This window comes from Podarcis melisellensis (assembly GCF_964234715.1).
Source record: "Podarcis melisellensis genome assembly, chromosome: 5".
NCBI classification, from domain to species: domain Eukaryota; kingdom Metazoa; phylum Chordata; class Lepidosauria; order Squamata; family Lacertidae; genus Podarcis; species Podarcis melisellensis.
In genome coordinates, this window is record NC_138537.1 from 28,056,037 (window position 1) to 28,074,684 (window position 18,648).

An 18,648-nucleotide genomic window follows, 5' to 3' on the forward strand; every position below is an offset into this window, starting at 1 on the left:
TGAAGGATGGGTAATAAATATGATGATGATATGGATATGTTTGCAGAGGCTGTGGAGGCCCTAAGCCCCCTCATTTCCCTGGCATGTCCTTGAAAAGGACCCAAAACTACACCAGCCCTGGTGCTGACATAGCAATTTCCCTCCATTATCATCAATGGGGAGGGATAGCAATTAAAAATGGAATAATAAAAAGAGAGAATAAACATTACTAGCCCCATCATCATCACAGCTAGCTGGCTGGGCTTCAGATGTGGCTCTACCACAGAATCTCTTCACCACCATAGGATTGTTCTCTTAAAGGTCTGTCGTTCTTTTTCCTGACATATTATTTCATAAAATTCTTGTCTTCCTGAATATTTCTCTTGAGACCTTGGCTCCTTTTTATTTATTTCTCCATCAACCCTATTATTAATTTGTAGCCCTAGAGGCCTTACCAGTGATTGTGAGGAAAACAGAACCCCAGCTCCCCCACACAAGATATTTCTACTATTCTTAAGACAGCTTACCCTCCCCTTCATATTACCTAATATGCAGTGCCATCAAATTAAATAAAAGTGCATAACTAATGGAAAAGACCAAATATTTTCTTAATAGGATGGATGTTAATTGTCTGCTGAAGAATCTTCCAAGACTTGTTCCCTCTGTTTCTAAAGTTCTGAGGCAAATACTGATCCTTTCGTAGCCTATTTGGCCCCATCCATGCCAAGAGGGAGGTATCAGCATGGATAGGGGAGCTCCAAGGTTTGCAGAAGTACAAAACAAAGCAGAATTAGAGGGGGAAACCAAAACAGCCAGTTGAGGAATTGAGTGCACTCAGTGGCCATGGAATGTTAAATGACAATTATGACACAAAAAACTGGGTGGTAGCAGAAATGGTATATGGTATCTTAGAGGAGGACATCGGATTGAACTCTAAGCAGGAAAACATTTTGTTGCAGGGCTCTTGCCAGGTCATTGGGGAAGAAAGGAATAGCTGTATATAGGAGATGTGCATGGATTTTCACATGAAAGTTATGGACTGACTGCTATTGTATACACACCTGGTCAGGGATGAGAGTGGGAGGGAGGGAAGAGGGTTCAGCCCTATGGACTGTCTGCCTTCTCTAGCTGTGTGATCAAGCTATCCACCTGATAGCACTAATATATAACAAGCCTGTGACACACTTGCAGTAGACTCTTAATAACATAGTGGTTTATTAGAATCCATCCTCACATATATGAGAATGGATGAATGGTTCAGACTCTTAATAAACTAGTCATAATCCACCTCAATGGGAAATCACTTAAAATATACTAACATGTTTAAATTAGGCATATTTTTTCTTCTATGAGACATAAATGTCTACTTCTATAAAATTCTCATTTTAGCTTTTTCTGGCACATTTTTTCATGTAATATATTAAATATATTTAAATGCAATACCTCAAGTTTTAGAACTTCCATAAGTCTAGACTACTATTATTGTCTAGACTATTATTATTATTATTAATTAAGTACTTGTACTTCTGGTCTCTCTTCTTTCTGTTTTCTTTGCCTGTTGTGTGTTTTTCTTACTCAAAGTCCAACATCTGATGCATCATTCTGAATGCTAGTTGCCTCATGCCCATCTGCATCAATTGCATTTTGACTTAGTAAAGGTTTAGCTGTTTCCTGCCCATCTGAGTCAATGAAGTGTTGACTTGCAAATGGCTTAGTGCTTTCATGAAATGGATAATCTTTTCTATCCTCTTGCTTGGAGCTTTTGAACCGATGTTTCTTTTGGTGCATTCCAAGGGCTGCAGCTGTCTTGCAAACTTTTGGGCACTGAAAACAGGCATATCCCTTCCCGCTATGCTCATGTTTATGCTTTTGCTCATGATTCTTTTTGGTAGAAAGGTACAAGAAGCTCTGGAAGCAAAACTGACAGTGGTAGCGCTTTTCACCTGTGTGGATTCGCTCGTGTATTTTGAGTGTTTCATTTAGAGTGAATGCCTTGTTGCAGTACTGACAGACAAACTCCTTGACATTTGAGTGGGTGTGTTCATGCTTCTGCAAGTTTCCTGCTACTGAAAACCTCTTCCCACAGGTTTTGCAAGGGTAGGGCTTCTCTCCTGTATGACATCGCATATGCATCCTTAGAGCAGATGGGCTCTGGAACCCCTTTTGGCATACCTCACAAATATAGGACCCAGAAGCAGTTCTCTCCCAGTGTAAATGTTCATTGGCTCCTTCAGTAGAAGAGCTCTCTCTTTTACAGAGTTCACAGGGAAGACTCGGCATTCCGCCGTCATCTTCCTGATTAGGGACCTTTTCTTCAGGAATGTTCCTAAGTGCATAACTTGTGACGCATGGCTTTTCACTTTCTCTGAAGGAATTTCTGCTTTTGTACTTCTCTCTCCATTTTGCCTTTCTCATTTTCCTTAGTTGTTTAGATTTCTTTTTTGGTTTGTAATTGTAATATGGGCGCCACGGTTTATCATTGGAGTCATGGTCGCTTACATCATCACACATTTCATTGAGTTCAATGTAGTCTGGTCGACAAACTCGAGGCGTACTTCTCTCTCTCTTTTCTCGTTCTGCAGCCTGAGTAGCATGATCTTCTCTGGATTCATATTTAGGTCTCCTTCCTTTTTTGTAAAACAATTTTGACCCCAAAATTTGTCTTTTCACAATGGCTTCATTCCCAATTTTAACTGTTATTTGACACAGAGGCGCCACATTGCTATCGGCAGATGTTCCTGGCAATGCAGGTTTTGCAATGTAGGTTTCAGTCTTACTCGAAGGTTCAAAGATACCAGTGGGTCTGTCCGAGATTTCTGTATTTGTCATATATTTTAATTCCTCCGATGTCTCTTCTTTGTCATACAGTGGTACTTTTTTCTTTTCCTTATTGCTTCTTGTCCTACCATTGCTTTTGAGATCATCTGACCCATGTATGTGGTCATTGCTTGCCCCTTGGCTGGCCGTAATATCTGGGGTTGCTATAATGCTGCTTCCTATTGCATTGACAGAGTTACTGTGCATTATTACAGATGAAACTCTACCCTGGTGCACTATTACAGGGGATGCTGAATTATTGTAGTTAATAACAGAGGTTGGATTTTCATTGGCATTGCTACTACTAAACGTTTGAAGAGAGGGATCATATTCCTGAGGACCAGAGTTAAGTTCTGTGAAAGGCAATGGCCTTTCTGTAGTATAAGTATTATTTGTAAGGTCTGATTCTGATGTACCACATTCCCAGGAAGAACTATTTGGAGGGTTCACAGGCGCTGCCCTTGCATCACTACATGAAGATGTTTCCAAGGAGACACTAGTGTTTGAAAAATTCAATTCAGAAGTGACAGTATTCTGAACGATGCAGGTACTAGAAGGTATTTCATTAACTTGCACATTTGCTTGCATACTTTCATATGTTGAGTTTCCGTAACTTTTATACGGCGCTCTCTTGCATTTCATAGGCAAAAGCCTATAAAGTTTGTAAGGATACACACTTGGCTTCAAGCCGCCATTAGCTGTTTTCTTATTAACTCCAAGCCGATGGTCAATTGCATGGAAAGATTTCTGGTGGTTTTTGAGTATGTAATATGTCATAAAGGTCTCAAGGCAGAAGATACACTGGTATCGCCTTTCTCCTGTGTGCCAGATTTCGTGTCTGGTACGGTATTCTGCCAATGCAAATACTTTGTTGCAGTAATGACAAGGGTAAGTCCTTCTCCATGAATGAACATTTGAATGTCTTCGGAGGCTAGACAAGGTGACATAGGTCCGTTTGCAGACATTGCAAGTATAAAGTATTTGTCCATCAACGACGTTAACGAAGTGGTCCGTTTCTGGCATTGCGGAGTTTGTGACAGCATAATCGGGAAGATTATTTTCTGTCATTGCGGGCTCTAGGTTCACATATGAGGTGCCAGTTTTTCCATTAGAAGTTGCAAAATTATCTAAACGACTCTGCTCATTTTCACTTGGAGCACACAAGCTGCCCAATTCCCTGCATACTTGCTCATGTGTCTCTAGTCCGGTAGCACTTTCAAATTGTTTGCTGCAGTACCTGCAAACTAAAGGTTCTGGGGGCTGTGGGTGAAGTTGAAGATGAGTGCAGAACTGAGTCCCATCATTAAGTGGTTTGGTGCAACAGTTATAGACATGTGGAATGACTGTGACTACTGATCCAGAAATGTGATCCGATTTATTTTCATCTTCCTTCGAAGGGAGGACGGTATTTGGGTGGGATTTATCGAAAGAAATTGTGTGATCATTTACTGCTTTGTGGTGACCTTCCGCACTGGTTCCTTTGTGGTTTGATCCCTTTGCTGCAGGTACTTCACTGTCATGGGAGTTATAAGTAGCCTTTGGCATACTATGTGTCTGAATTACGGATTCAGCCAGAGGCATTGACTGGACAGCTTCAGGTTCTTCTTCACCCATTTTACAAGCGGCGCTATTTTCATTGTTATAAAAGGAATTTCGTTGAAAAGAATCAAAACCTGTAGTAACAGCATAGGAATGTTCCGCCAATGTGCTGGCTGGCTCCACATCTTTGCAAGCCCCATTCCTATCCTGACCAGTGCTGGGTGCTTTATTTGCTTCTGGAATTTTTTTAAAACTTGCTCTCAGATCAAGAGGAGAAAACAAATTATTACTATTTTCTGTCTCAAAAATTGAGTATGCATTTGTGATTCTTGGTCCGTTTGTGATAGCTGAATCGTCTTGTCTTTTTTCTTCTTTTACTTCGCCCTTTTCACTATTGCAAAATGAGTAGGGGCAAGGAGAATTTGAAGGCCCTTTTTCCATAAGATCTTCTAGAAAGGATATTCCCAGTTTTTTCCCTGCAGCTGCAAGGTCTAGGACAGTCTCCTGCTTTTTAACAACTACAGTGGAACTGTAGATGTAATTGAGTATTTCTGTGAACACTTCAGCCTTGAGGTCGTTTAGCTCTAGTACATGTCCAGAAATACATGCTGCACGACTCAAAAATATATTTTTGAAATAAAGGCTTGAAGCAGCCAAGACGTTGCTGTGGGCTTTAAATTTGGTGTCTTCCACAATTATAGTAACATCACATAAAACACCCCGATTGCGTTGTTCATTTAGGATGGAAAGGACTGTGTCACTGTGGAAGTTGTCTTTGAGATCCTTTAAGTGGGACATGATGGTCAGCTGTATAAAATAAAGAGAGACAAAAAAGTTAACTGGATCAAAAAGCAGTATCATGTGCTGTTCAGCGACATCTCAATGCTTTATCTGACAACATTGCTCTTTCAAAAGACTATTCAATCTATAAGGATAATAAAATCATTTTCTCTAATAAAGAACTTGGTGGTTCTATATGTTAACCAGCAGGTCATTGAAAATGTAGACAGAACAAGAGTTTCTGCATACTCACATGACTCCTCAGTTTTGCAGGATTTTTTTTTTAAATTTTTATTCTTTAAAGACACTTCTATGGGGAGGATTGGAGAGGAAATGCTTCTTCCATTCTTAATTTACTACCCCTCCAATATCTCTTCAAAGGGGCAGGCAGAGTCCCTAATAGCTTAAAGTAGTTTTTGACAACCTGATGGAGCAATCTAAAAATGAAGGTGAAGGCAAATAAACTTAAAAGGAGAATAAATGGATTTTAAGCTCCCCCTAATGGATACTATGCACAGTATTTTCTTATTTTTTTTATATCATTATTATAGGTGTGCCCCCCATTTACGTGCAATCAACTCACACACAACCATGTATACACATAGCGCCACCAAATAAGTAATTCAAACCGAGAAATGGCGGGGGAGAGCTGGAGAGTCCCTGTGGCTCATGAGGATAACCTCCGCAGAACCCGAAGAGGATGTAAATGAGGGTGAAGGAAGCCCCTAAGAGACCAGAGGTGTAGCGGGGCTTTGTTTATACTGCTAAGCCTCCCTGCCTAACAGCCACCGCCGCCTTTCAATGCATTCTCCAGTCTCCAGCTAGTCCCAGAGCTTCAGTTCTAGTTGTGGATAATTTTGGTGCAATTCTTCTTTGTACCTAGCTCCCCACTTCACGTGATTTCACTTGGAACGTGGCCCCCGCGTAAGTGGGGGGACACCTGTAGTAATTTCATTTATGAATCACTTTATGTGAAGCATCTCAAAGCAATTTCAGCCATGCAATAAACCATATATAAACAGTTGCCTATATAAAAACAATCACAGATATGAAAACGGTTAAAACAATTTACATATATAAAAATTTCAGATCCAGTACAGATATTGACTGCGGGCCGAGCAGAACGTCTGCTTCGAAGGCTTTCCCCCTCTTGTGTTGTAGTAGTACACTACAGTTTTCTCTTCCGACTTAGAAAGGTTGTGCTCAGCACATCATTGCCAACTTGTTCAGTTTAAATATTTTGATAATCTCAGGATCATGGATTTGAGCCCCATGTTGGACAAAAGATTCCTGCATTACAGGGGATCGGACTAGATTACCCTCATGGTTGCTTCCAACTGTACAATTCTATGATTCCATGATCACTGTACTGTACAATGACAACACTGGTCACAATGGAAGGAGGCACAGAAGAGGCAAAGTGCATTGGGGAGGCAAGCACATGAAAAAGTACCTTTCCTTCCAGTAATCACAGGGGTCCAGCTGTGGTCAGGAGGTGGGGGTAATATATCTACCAGAGAGGAGGGAGGGTTTCCTTCTTACTCTCCCTTTGACATCAACTAGGTCAGTGTTTTTCAACCTTTTTTGGGCAAAGGCACACTTGTTTCATGAAAAAAATCACGAGGCACACCACCATTAGAAAATGTTTAATATTTTTTTCTTTAATGGCAAACAAAAGCGTTCTCTGCTTAGCAGGGATCGATCCGCTGATCCCCACTGAGCCGGCGGATGACAGCTCCGTCTCCGCACTGTGTGCAGAGAGGGAGATGTCAGAGCACCGCTGCTCTCTATGGGGAATCGGATGAGAGCGGACCGCCTGATCCCCACCCAGGACGGATGGAAAATAGGGTGGACACAGTCCGGCGCCCGCCTAGTGGGCGAAAATTTGACTTCTTTTATTAAAAAAATCTTTCCGAATTTTTCAATTTTTCCCACGGCACACCAGGCAACATCTCGCGGCACACTAGTGTGCCACGGAACAGTGGTTGAAAAACACTGAACTAGGTCACTAAGGATGACTCTCAGCGCAAACCTAGGCACATTTACTCTGAAATAAGTCTCACTGAATTAAATGAGACACACTCCCAGGTAAATGTGTGTGAGCGTACCCTAAACTATTCAGGTTTCTTCCCAGGTAAGTGGGTATAGAATTACAGTTTACCATCCTTTGCAGCAAAGAGCAAATATCTTGTTCCCCCACTGCAAACATTCCCTCTGAATGCACCCCTTCACTCCCGTAACCTCTTCTAGAAAGACATATTTCATATGCAACAAAGGGAGTAAATACAGATAAACGGAGTTTTCTTCCACAGTGATTTGATGGTCCTTCATTTTCATTATGGTTAATAATAATAACAATTTATTATTTGTATCCTCTCTATCCGGCTGGCTTGAATCTTGTGCACCAAATTCTTTAAAAAAACCCCACCATGGTTCCAAGTTTTTATGGATACAAAGCTTATCTTAACCATCTCTGTCAAAGACTGAGAAGCCAAATTATCACAAGACCGTGTAATAAGCTTTAAACAGGCCTGATCTCTAATTGCCCTGTTCCAATTAAAGGCCTAGAAGTCCTGGTGAGGAAACTGAAACAGCTGAGCAATCAAAATCCATAGGATTGTTAGAGCCTGTGAAAACAAAAACTGCACTAAATGAGCCGGTTTCAATTAACCCAGAGACAGAGAGGGAAGCACTTGTGTATTAGGACTTGCAGTAGAGGAGAATTCAGACTGAATGTTTGCAATTGAAAGACAGGTTATTTGCTTTTGCTGCAAAGGATGGCACACTGAGGCTACAATCCTTTACCCACTTACCTGAGAGTAAAACTGTTGAACTCAATTGGGTTACTTTTGAATATACATGTATAGGCCTGGACTTTGAAAGACTTAAATTCTATTTTGTGTAGGCAAAAGCAGTCAGGGAGTGGTAATGGAAGATGTACATTAAGAACTTTTATGCCCAGTCCTGGAAAACAAGACAAGTATTAAATGGCAATTTCGAAAGCAAAGAAGCTGTGTATATACTTAGATAAAAAAGACCATTGTAGTTTAAATATACGGGTTAAATTTTTGGCACTACCTATACAGTATCTTTATATGTTGTTGTTAAAACTATATTAAGATGCTAGCTTTAAAATATAAAACTATTTTGAAATGCATTTGGCAAAGGTCAGCAGTAAAATCAGTGGCACCCCCCCCCAACACATATATAGCTTAAGAGGAACTGTGAAATACAGTCTTATCAGAACTGCAAATGGACAAATTTCATAGCATTTTGCAAGTACAGTTTACAAGGTACATAACTCAAATCAATAATTTATGTCATCTTTATTGGATAATTAATTTAGGACCATATTCTGAAATTTGAATATAAAACCACACATATAAAACCAACTGGACTACTTTTTGTAGAAAACTGTATCTGCGCCATTATGTTGGCCATTAAAAATAATAAATCAAAACTCAGTGGATGTATCCCAATATATGCCGACGCTAAAGTTGTTCCTCCTCTTTCATGTCCATAGATCTCAAATATTAACACAGAAAAGGAAATGTTAGCTAACAGTAATCAGAAAGTTACTGACCTGAAATTTGCATTAGTTAACATAGCTCTGGTTGGTCCCATATATGGAAACTTACATAATTATGGAGCTGGATGTACAAGAAAAGATCTAGAACATAAAAAGTACTGACAAGACTCCTGCTTCAGGCAGGCAGCCACAACCCTACAGATAACACTGTATTAGCAACTGTTCTTCCTGTAGACAAGGTCTGAGATTACGTCAGCTTTGCTCATGTGATACGGAATTAGAAGCACAAGCTTCTGACGTCTAAAGTAGATTTCACAACTGAAGCTATTGATAGGGGTTATTTTTCAAGTCCAGAAATACATGTTGTCAACTTTTCCTCCGGATGTTCATATTGACAAAACATTACTGGGCTGATCTCCTGCCCACTCACTCCTGTGGACGATGCAGCACAGTGACCATGCTTTTCAAAGGAAATACGGCATAAATGTTCCTACGTAGTAAGGTACTGGTGCTTGAGAATGCAGAGGAAGGCTGATTTCTAATAAGTAGAGGAAAATAATAGGTGCCATATAAACATGTTGGGAACTCAATTGAGTTAGGAGGAGGAGTTTGGAGCAATGATGTAGTGGAGCAGGGATGGACAGGGACGAAGTACAGGGGTACCTCGGGTTACATACGCTTCAGGTTACATACGCTTCAGGTTACACACTCCGCTAACCCAGAAATAGTGCTTCAGGTTAAGAACTTTGCTTCAGGATAAGAACAGAAATTGGGCTCCGGCTGCGCAGCAGCAGCGGGAGGCCCCATTAGCTAAAGTGGTGCTTCAGGTTAAGAACAGTTTCAGGTTAAGAACGGACCTCCGGAACAAATTAAGTACTTAACCTGAGGTACCACTGTAATGCTATTTATTTCACAGCTGAAATTACGGGGTCATCTCCTGGGGTGCTATTTACCAGTCCTCTGCATGACAACTAAATAAGGGTTTTCCCAGAGAGAAACCCAACTAAAAAATATGGAGCCCTCCATTGCTTATGCTACTTTTAAAACCACTCTGATGAGCCATAGACGCTGTAGTAATAACTGAAGTGAAATCAGTAATCATTTTTGTTGTAGCTGTTGTTGACACAAGAACCAGTCAATCAGCTGTATGTTCAACATTTCAGAAAAATAGCTTTCCTCTCCTTCAGATCTGGAGAAGGTTGTAACGTACTTCTGACCAAAATGTGTTGAGCAGACTTCCATTGCAACCTAACCCCTAGAAGGATGTATGTTTTGAATTCCCCTCAATTCCATGAAACTCTATATGAAATCCCACACAACCCACTCGCCAATTATTCAGCATATCTTCTGTTTGTCTGTGTCTCATAACATATTCTCTGTCTCTTGCATACATAACCACAAGATGGAGCTAGGTACAAAGAAGTATTGCAGCAAACTAGTGGAAAGAAAAATTCCTGACGTAATTTCAATAATGTGAATGAGCTATTCATAAATAAGCTGTTAGCTATTAGCGGCTTATGATTAATAAACAACACTTTTTATTTTACCCTTAGCATCAGCATATTTTATTTACTGAATTTGTTGTGCAACTAGAAATTGTCTTCACATTTCTTTAACATGGTGTTTCTGCTTATGGATAATGGCTGTCAAGCAATTAATTTAGACCCAAGGCTGTGTGTCTGTTTCAATACAGCTATTTCCCAAAATTATCCTCAAATCATTATCAATATCCCATTCTGCGTTTAATATGGCTAAAATAATCTTTTTGTTTTTGTTTTAATTGGAAAAAAATAGTCCTAGACTGAAAGAAGTCATGGTCGCCATGTTTGTTGTGGGCATGTGGGCTGACAGTATAGTAGCAAATCAAAGTGTAGGGATTAGCATATTGCACACGTCATGACAACAATCATGGGGCTGTGTGTCAGTAACCATATAATATTTGTTGTTCTGCAACTGGCTGAGACATCGTTGTTATCTCTTTAAATGTGAAACAGCTTTAGAAATTGTGGGAGGCAATGGTATATCACATCTCACTTCTTCTGCAATAGGACTGAGCACCACTGTGGATCCCTAAAGGGGGCTGGCTTTTGATCTGTTTATATTTCTCTAATAGTACAGCCCTGACAAGAACCCAAACCACAATTAACACCACTGGGTATTTAATGTACATACAAAAGAACACAACCAAGCTTAGAATAACCCAAACAAGGTCTTGGAAAAGTAGGCTTTTGTCTTATAATTTGAAATGTATTTGTTTGCTGCCTGCATGTGTTTGCTTAGAAAGGTATTTTGCTGCTATTTGGGGCATGATCCAGTTAAACACTTTGAAGTCCCTTGTTTTCAAGCACATGCTTAATCTCTTCTGCTGAAATCCATGTGATTCAAAAGAGCTTTTGGATGGATCATGTCCTATGTTTGTTTTCTTGCACTTAAAAAAAGGATATTGGCTAAGCATTTACAGGCTTAATTATTAGAATACACAGAGAAAGAGAATTTACACACACACACACACACACACACAGAGAGAGAGAGAGAGAGAGAGAGAAGAGAGAGAGAGAGAGAGAGACAGAGAGAGAGAGAGAGAAAGAGAGAGAGAGAGAGATATGAACTATGACCTGGGAGACTAGGGTTCAAATCTCCACTCAGCCATGTAGCCGACTGGGTGACCTTGGGCCAGTCACTGCCTCTCAGCCGAAACTACCTCACAGGGTTGTTGTGAGGATTAAATGGGAAGGAGAACCATGTGCAACACATTGAGTTCCTTGGGAGAAAAGGTGGTATATAATGAAATTAATAAATAAAAAATAAACATCTATACATACCTATACACACACACAAAATGTAATTTGCATGCCTGCAAATGATGCTGCAAAGAAAATGATGCGCTCCCAAAGACAGAGATAATATCTGTAAAAGAAATACGTACATTACGAAATGCAATATAATTGAAAAGGTGCTACAATTAAAATGTCAGTGATGCATACTGAGTTTGCAAATGACAGGCACGAAATCAAGGGCACATGTGCCACTATTTCCTGAAACACTCCACAAATGATACCTATTTTGAGCTGCTGTCCGGCCTTTGTGCCTGAATGGTCAGCATTCATCAGCTCCAGCTGCCGAGGCCTGCAGTCGCTGTTGGCACATGCTCAGAACTTGATTACTTTAATCACTTACTAGGATTCGGCCAGGGAAACCCAGGTTCAAATATTTTCTCAGGCATTAAGCTAAACTAGGTGACTGTGGATCAGTCACTACGTCTCAGCCTAACCTCGTTTCCGATACCCTCAGATGTGCAGGGAAAGGTGGCCCAGGAGAGTGCTCTTTCGGTGGCAGCCCCTAAATTGTGGTTTCAAAAGAATACAGGTCTACTTCTCTGCTGAGTCATTTCCCCTTCTACTTCTGTCTTCTTGCAGCAGCTCTTCTTGCAAAGGACCAGAGCTGCAATTGCAAGCTTTGCACTACATCAAAGCTCTTTCCCCTCTCAACTGAGCAGGCAATCAGGGCTAGGTCCCTGGGACTTGTTCTGCTGCTGCCTGCGCTACAGTTGTCAAGAGACACTGCAAGCATGCCCATGCACAAAAGAAGAACTTTGAAAAAAGAATCCTAAATTGCGTTTCTCTCTGTTAATTATAGAGAAAAAGTCATGTTTAGTGGCCCAAAGGCTGTTTGAGCTGATGGAGGTTTGCATATCATGAAGTTGGTTTGTAGTTTGAAATATACATCTCTTAGAAAAACTCAGAACAATTAAGGGAATTAAGGAGCTAAAAAAAATATATCTAAATGTTGACTGATTCAGTATACCTTCGGCAGTCTTACAGTTATGCGTTAACTGTAGTACAGTGGTACCCCAGGTTAAGTACTTAATTCGTTCCGTTCTTAACCTGGAAATGTTCTTAACCTGAAGCACCACTTTAGCTAATGGGACTTCCTGCTGCCGTCGGAGCACAATTTCTGTTCTTATCCTAAAACAAAGTTCTTAACCTGAAGCACCACTTTAGCTAATGGGACTTCCTGCTGCCGTCGGAGCACAATTTCTGTTCTTATCCTAAAACAAAGTTCTTAACCTGAAGCACTATTTCTGGGTAAGTGGAGTGTGTAACCTGAAGCGTATGTAACCTGCAGCGTATGTAACCCGAGGTACCACTGTATATGGTATGGCATACTTCATAAAGCAAGAGTGAGAAATGTGGGTCAAATGGTTTTGGGGACTCTCACCAAGCCATACATCCCCCTGAACCACACACACTCCACCCAGGACACACCCCTCACCCGTCCCCCTTTGCACCCTCCTTGCATCTGGCCCCACCCACCACTGGCATGTGACCTCTAGGAGATTCCCCCAAAGGGAATGTGACCTTTGGGCTGAATCCTCCACCACACCAGAGGACCTCAAGCTAGCGTAGGGGGTGCCGGACAGACCATGTGGCACACATAGCTATGTCATCCAACAGATGGGATTGCTTGAGAGCTGCCACCCTCCGCAACACTCCATCAGCTGTTGCCTGAGGCAGTCACCTGACTCTAGCTAATAGGAGGGCCGGCTCTGTTAGTGGTAGAGCACATGCAGAAGGTCCTATGTTCAGCATCCACTTAAAGGATCAGGCAGGAATAGACCTGTGCTGTGCAGCTTCATGTGAGAATAACCAAGAGCAACCGAAGCTTCACACCACAAATGTGCATCAAATGCATAAAAATCAAACTTATTCAAGGCAATGAAGGAGTGGCTGATTGCATGGGCATTCTTTTGAGATGCATGCTGATTTTTCTGGTTGCTGGGGTCATTCAACAGGCCATGAGCACAGTGGGCCAGCACAAGACATTCTTGCTGGACTCGTAGGTGCCTCCCTCCATTGCACATATAGATGTGGACCAGACTGCCAGTTACTTCAAAACTGGTGACAGGACAGCATCTGTCACTGCAACTGGGGGCAGTTTAGGGGGCACGGGACAGGCTGCACACACAGATCTGCCTTCCAATACTTCATTGCTGCTTGCTAACTGCTCCATTAGGCAGTTGGCAAAAGGGGCAGTGCAGCAGCAGTGGTGCCAACATGTACAATGTGAGCAGAGCCACACATTCACACGTGCAATGGCTGCTGGGTGTGTGGAGCTTGTACTGGTAGCCTCACAGTCTGCTTGCTCAGTCTGGGCTTTTTTCAAGCTACTGGAAGGTGACGCAGCCAGACAGAAGAAGCCAGAACAAGCAAGCAAAATCATCACCAGCTCATGGGAATTAGGGTGGCTGCTGCCATATCACCCAGCCCAGTATCTACCACCTGAGGCAGCCGCCTCCCTTTGCCTAATGGTAGGGTTGACCGTGTGAGCTTCCCAAAGCATCTTGCCGGCCATGGCTGGAGGCAAAAAACTGGTATTGATGGGCTCTTGGTTTGTTACAGCTATGAAATTTTCAATGTTCTTCTCCTTCTGAGTCTGCTGATTATAGTAAGAAAACTGCTTGGAAAATTACATTAAAATGAGATAGTTCCCCTAATCAATGGTTTTTATGTTTAACACTGAGCAATTTTTTACTTATTTATTTATTAAATTTATTAAATTTACACACTGCCCTTCATCTGAAGAGCACAGAGTGGTTTGCAGCAAGTAAAGGTTAAGCAGGCTCAAATATAAACAAGATTTTCTGTGTCCGTCCATCCCGCCCTCCCTCCTGCATTCGCATTATGGAGAAGGAAGTTAAAACAGCTGCATGTAGCCATGTGCAAGGCAAACAAATTAATCCACGTGGTTTAAGTCTGTGGTTCCACGGTTGAAAACACCATTTGCTGTTTCTGCTGAAGAGGTTTCAATATTATATCCATCTTTGCAGTGTGATTTTTCCAGCTGACAGTAACTACTGTTATGAGGTTGTGAACCAGAACTGAAGGTGCCCATTCTCTTTTGCTGTACATTTTCTTGTGTTTAGCTGTTGCCTCAGCTGGTAAGCTTCACACAAAAGCACCAAGTAAGAGCCACAACCCAACATATAAGAAGTCACACTAGACCAGGGGTCAGCAAACTTTTTCAGCAGGGGGCCGGTCCACTGTCCCACAGACCTTGTGGGGGGCCGGAAAATATATTTTTTTGGAGGGGAGAGAGAACGAATTCCTATGCCCCACAAATAACCCAGAGATGCATTTTAAATAAAAGCACACATTCTGCTCATGTAAAAACACCAGGCAGGCCCCACCCCACAAATAACCCAGAGATGCATTTTAAATACAGTGGTACCTCGGGTTACATACACTTCAGGTTACAGACTCCGCTAACCCAGAAATAGTATCTCGGGTTAAGAACTTTGCTTCAGCATGAGAACAGAAATCGTGCTCCAGCAGTGCGGCAGCAGCAGGAAGCCCCATTAGCTAAAATGGTGCTTCAGGTTAAGAACTGTTTCAGGTTAAGAACGGACCTCCAGAACGAATTAAGTACTTAACCCAAGGTACCACTGTAAAAGGACACATTCTACTTGTGTAAAAACACTCTGATTCCCGGACTGCACATGGGCCGGATTTAGAAGGCTATTGGGCCGGATCTGGCCCCCTGGCCTTAGTTTGCCTACCCATGCACTAGACCATGTTTTATTGTGACGGAAACAAGCTCACAGTGTGGGCAAAGCTGCTATGCCAGCTTCCAGGAAGGTCGGTCACTGTTGCTTATGGGGAGAAGTTGGCATGGAACAATCCAGCATAGCTGAAAGTGGTTTGGGAAAACAACCTGCAGGCCAAACTGGGATCCATGCCAGGCTTAATTGAGGCTGTGGGCTGCAGGCTCCTCACCCCTGCTGTATCGTATCAAGATATAAATAGGTGTGAGGTAGCAGCACCCTGATGTCCACTGATATCCCTAAGGTATATAGCAAAGCATCCTGACAAAGCTTCGTAAGTGATAGCAATGTGTTCAGGGATGTGAACGACAAGAGATTTGGGAATTCAACTCTTTCCATGATTAGGGCCTTGAGCGAGCTTCTGCAGATCTGTTTTCTTCAATAACTGCAGTACCAATCCTTTGAGAATGGAAAATTCTCTCCCAGGTACTCTCTTCCTAAGCGCAGCTCTGAGCAATTTCCCCTCCCCTAACCATGCATTAATTATTATGAGCCCATGCTATAGGAGTGCGCATGCACCAGCGCACCTCTGCAGCTTTGTTTGTTTCCCCTTTATTGCTATGTGGTTGTCAGGAAATGGGTGACGGCACACATTAATCCTGGATAAAAGCTTGAGTAGCCGCTTAGGGCCACTGCCTATACAAAATTCATTTATTTCTTCTTATTTTTTTATTAAAATTCTATACCGCTCTTTGTCCAAAGATCACAGAGCAGTTTACAATATAAAAACACAAAAAAATCATGCCACAGTAACAAACAAAACAGTTAGGTAGCCGTGTTGGTCTGACACAGTTGAAATAAATAAATTAGTCCAGTAGCACCTTAGAGACCGACTAAGTTTGTTCTGGGTATAAGTTTCGTGTATCTGAAGAAGTGTCCATGCACACAAAAACTAATACCTGGAACAAACTTAGCTGGTCTCTAAGGTGCTACTGGCCTATTTTTTTTTTATTTAAACAAAACAGTAATAATAATAATAATTTATTATTTATACCCCGCGCATCTGACTAACACACCATAGATAGTTTAATTAGCCAAAGTTGTGGGAGAAGAGGAATATTTTTGCCAGGTGCCTAAAGATACATAAAGAAGGTGCCAGTCAAGTCTCCCTGGGATTTGTCACCAATCTATAGCTGCTCCACCATACCCTCAATGATATATCTTGCTATAGGGTCATGATAATATAGCAATCATAGATTAATCTAAGAATGGTGCTGTTTTACTACAGCAACATGGTTAGTTGCTCGCTTTATTTACACACTGGGCCAAGCTGTCTAGTAAAACAGTGTTTTCTATACAGAAATTATAAACTTAAAGGCTATTTTCTAAAACATACATTTCCCTCACATCTTTTGAATGTTCTTTTTATGTTGCTGCTTTAAATCAACTTCATCAAAAAAATAAATTGCTGTAGTAATCAAGTAGAAAAGTACTCCAACAAGGATTTGTTTCAGACCAATACATATGCCCATTTCCTATCACTGTCTAGTTGTAGACGGATCATAGCTGAGTTGTCAAAGTCAAGTGGATATAAATTGGACACGTGGCAACATTATCTCACTTACCAACAACTGTATCCGAAACAGCCGGCAACCATAGGGCTGGAGCCTGAAGAAGAAATCTAGGCGAAAAAAGGATGGAGTTGCCCAAATCAGAACTTGAATCAGGATGACACATTAACAGCACAATCCTATGCATGTTTTCCCATAAGTAAGCCCCACTATGCTCAGTACTCCTTAATCGCAGGAAAGTGGGTACAGGATTGCAGCCTAACTGCCCAGACTGCCCAAGGTTTATAGGTCAATGTCAGCAACCTAAATTTTATACAAAAATAAAATACTGGAAGTCAAAACAGATCCAGACTTGGGCATAATAGAAAAGGAGAGCTTCTTGCTAAGAGAACAAGCTACAGCAGTCCTCATGATTACATGCTCCATAATACATTTCAATTATGATTTGCGGCACTTACGATAGCGGCAGTTTTATTTTCAATGTCTTTCCTAGTGATTCCTTGTATGGAACTTTCCTATAGCAAGTAAATTTCCTGTAGCAAGTTAATTGCTGGGGGCGCAAAAACCTTGTGTGTCATTGCCATCTGCTGTGGCACTCAGTCAGGAGGAGAAGGGTTAAAAAGGCACGGGTGGGTGCAAAAGAGGCAATAGGGTGCGATCCTATGAGGCGTGTGCTCCCATGCATCTTCAACATGTTGCCTGGGCCTCTCCGGAGAAGCACAGGATTAAAATCTAACTAAAAATAGCAGTTGCCTGCATTTGTTTAGAGGGATTTGGTTTTTCTCGCATAGAAATTTATGCAGATTAATCAATCAATGGAGGATATGATGGGCGGGGAAGGGCTGTGGCTGTGAAGGGTCGTGTCTCGGTAATAAAGCATCTGCTTTGCATACTTTGCATGCTGATGGTTCCCAGGTTTCAGGAAGGGTAGTGAGACCCAGACTAACCACCCACCCCCATTTAAAACCATATGGTCTGCATCTGAGACAAAATAATTTCCAGCATGAACGTTTGCTTAACTTGCTAAAGAAAGGAAGAAGAAATGTACCACCAAAAAGGGGGGGGGGGTGTAAAAAAAATATGTGTATCGTTATTTAGATACATGGGTGGTCTTGTGCCCTATTTTGCAGAGGACAGTCCTCTATTTGAAGAGCTGCCAGGGGACAGTGGTCTAGCTGAAGGATAGGACCCTTATCTTAAAGGCTGGCAAATCTAAATCCTGTTTATGAAACAATAAGAAGGGATAGCAGAAACCTAGAAGTTATCCACCAGCAGTTAGGATCTGGACAGCAGACACAGGCCATTTAGTTTCCCCCATTGTGGAGATATGCATTTCTGTTTCTTATTTAGAGCTCTCCAAGTGTGCACAAATATAAGTTAAAATTCACAAACAAATAAAACACATTCACAAATATCCATAAAATGCATCATCATTAAAACAGAGATAGAAACCAAGCAAAAATCAATTTTAAATTATTCTTTCTAAATTTCTATCTATGCAGATAAATGTACACACACCCATTTTAAAATGCCCCCCTTTAAGGTGATACATTTCTTCTTACTTTTTTAGCAATGCAATAAATAGACAACCTAATTTGATCTTGAATATATGCATCCACTGTGGTCTTGTTTTCATGAGAGCAGAAGAGACAGGAACATGCAAAACATTTTAGAGACAGAATTATACGTGAACAGGATTATCCAGACCTGCAGAGAACAGCTATAGAACCCAGGCAAACACGATCTTCAAATTTACATTGTTTATATCCTTTCTTACACACATCCTGCCTCTCTAGTTTTCGACTTGGAGCCAACCGTTAGCAAACGTCCTTTTCCCAACCTTCCAGAAAGTAGACACGTCATTCATTTTCCTGCCCTCTGCCTCTTCCGTT

At 41.4% G+C, this 18,648-nt stretch overlaps 1 protein-coding gene across 2 annotated transcripts; it reads right to left on the minus strand.

Moving 5' to 3' along the window:
* Window positions 1-1,511: 1,511 nt before the first annotated feature.
* ZBTB38 (zinc finger and BTB domain containing 38) lies at window positions 1,512-16,866 on the minus strand. 2 transcript variants are annotated; one of them, XM_081910328.1, is made up of 3 exons: window positions 16,811-16,866; window positions 11,467-11,551; window positions 1,512-5,142 (listed from the first exon to the last, which is right to left on the minus strand). In XM_081910328.1, exon 3 carries the CDS (start codon window positions 5,131-5,133, stop codon window positions 1,555-1,557), a length of 3,579 nt encoding a protein of 1,192 aa, XP_081766454.1. In that variant the 5' UTR covers window positions 5,134-5,142; window positions 11,467-11,551; window positions 16,811-16,866; the 3' UTR covers window positions 1,512-1,554. The 2 variants fall into 2 exon arrangements, with proteins under 2 accessions (XP_081766454.1, XP_081766455.1); XM_081910329.1 differs by lacking the exons at window positions 11,467-11,551; window positions 16,811-16,866 and adding an exon at window positions 8,699-8,848.
* Between the last annotated feature and the right edge of the window lie 1,782 nt (window positions 16,867-18,648).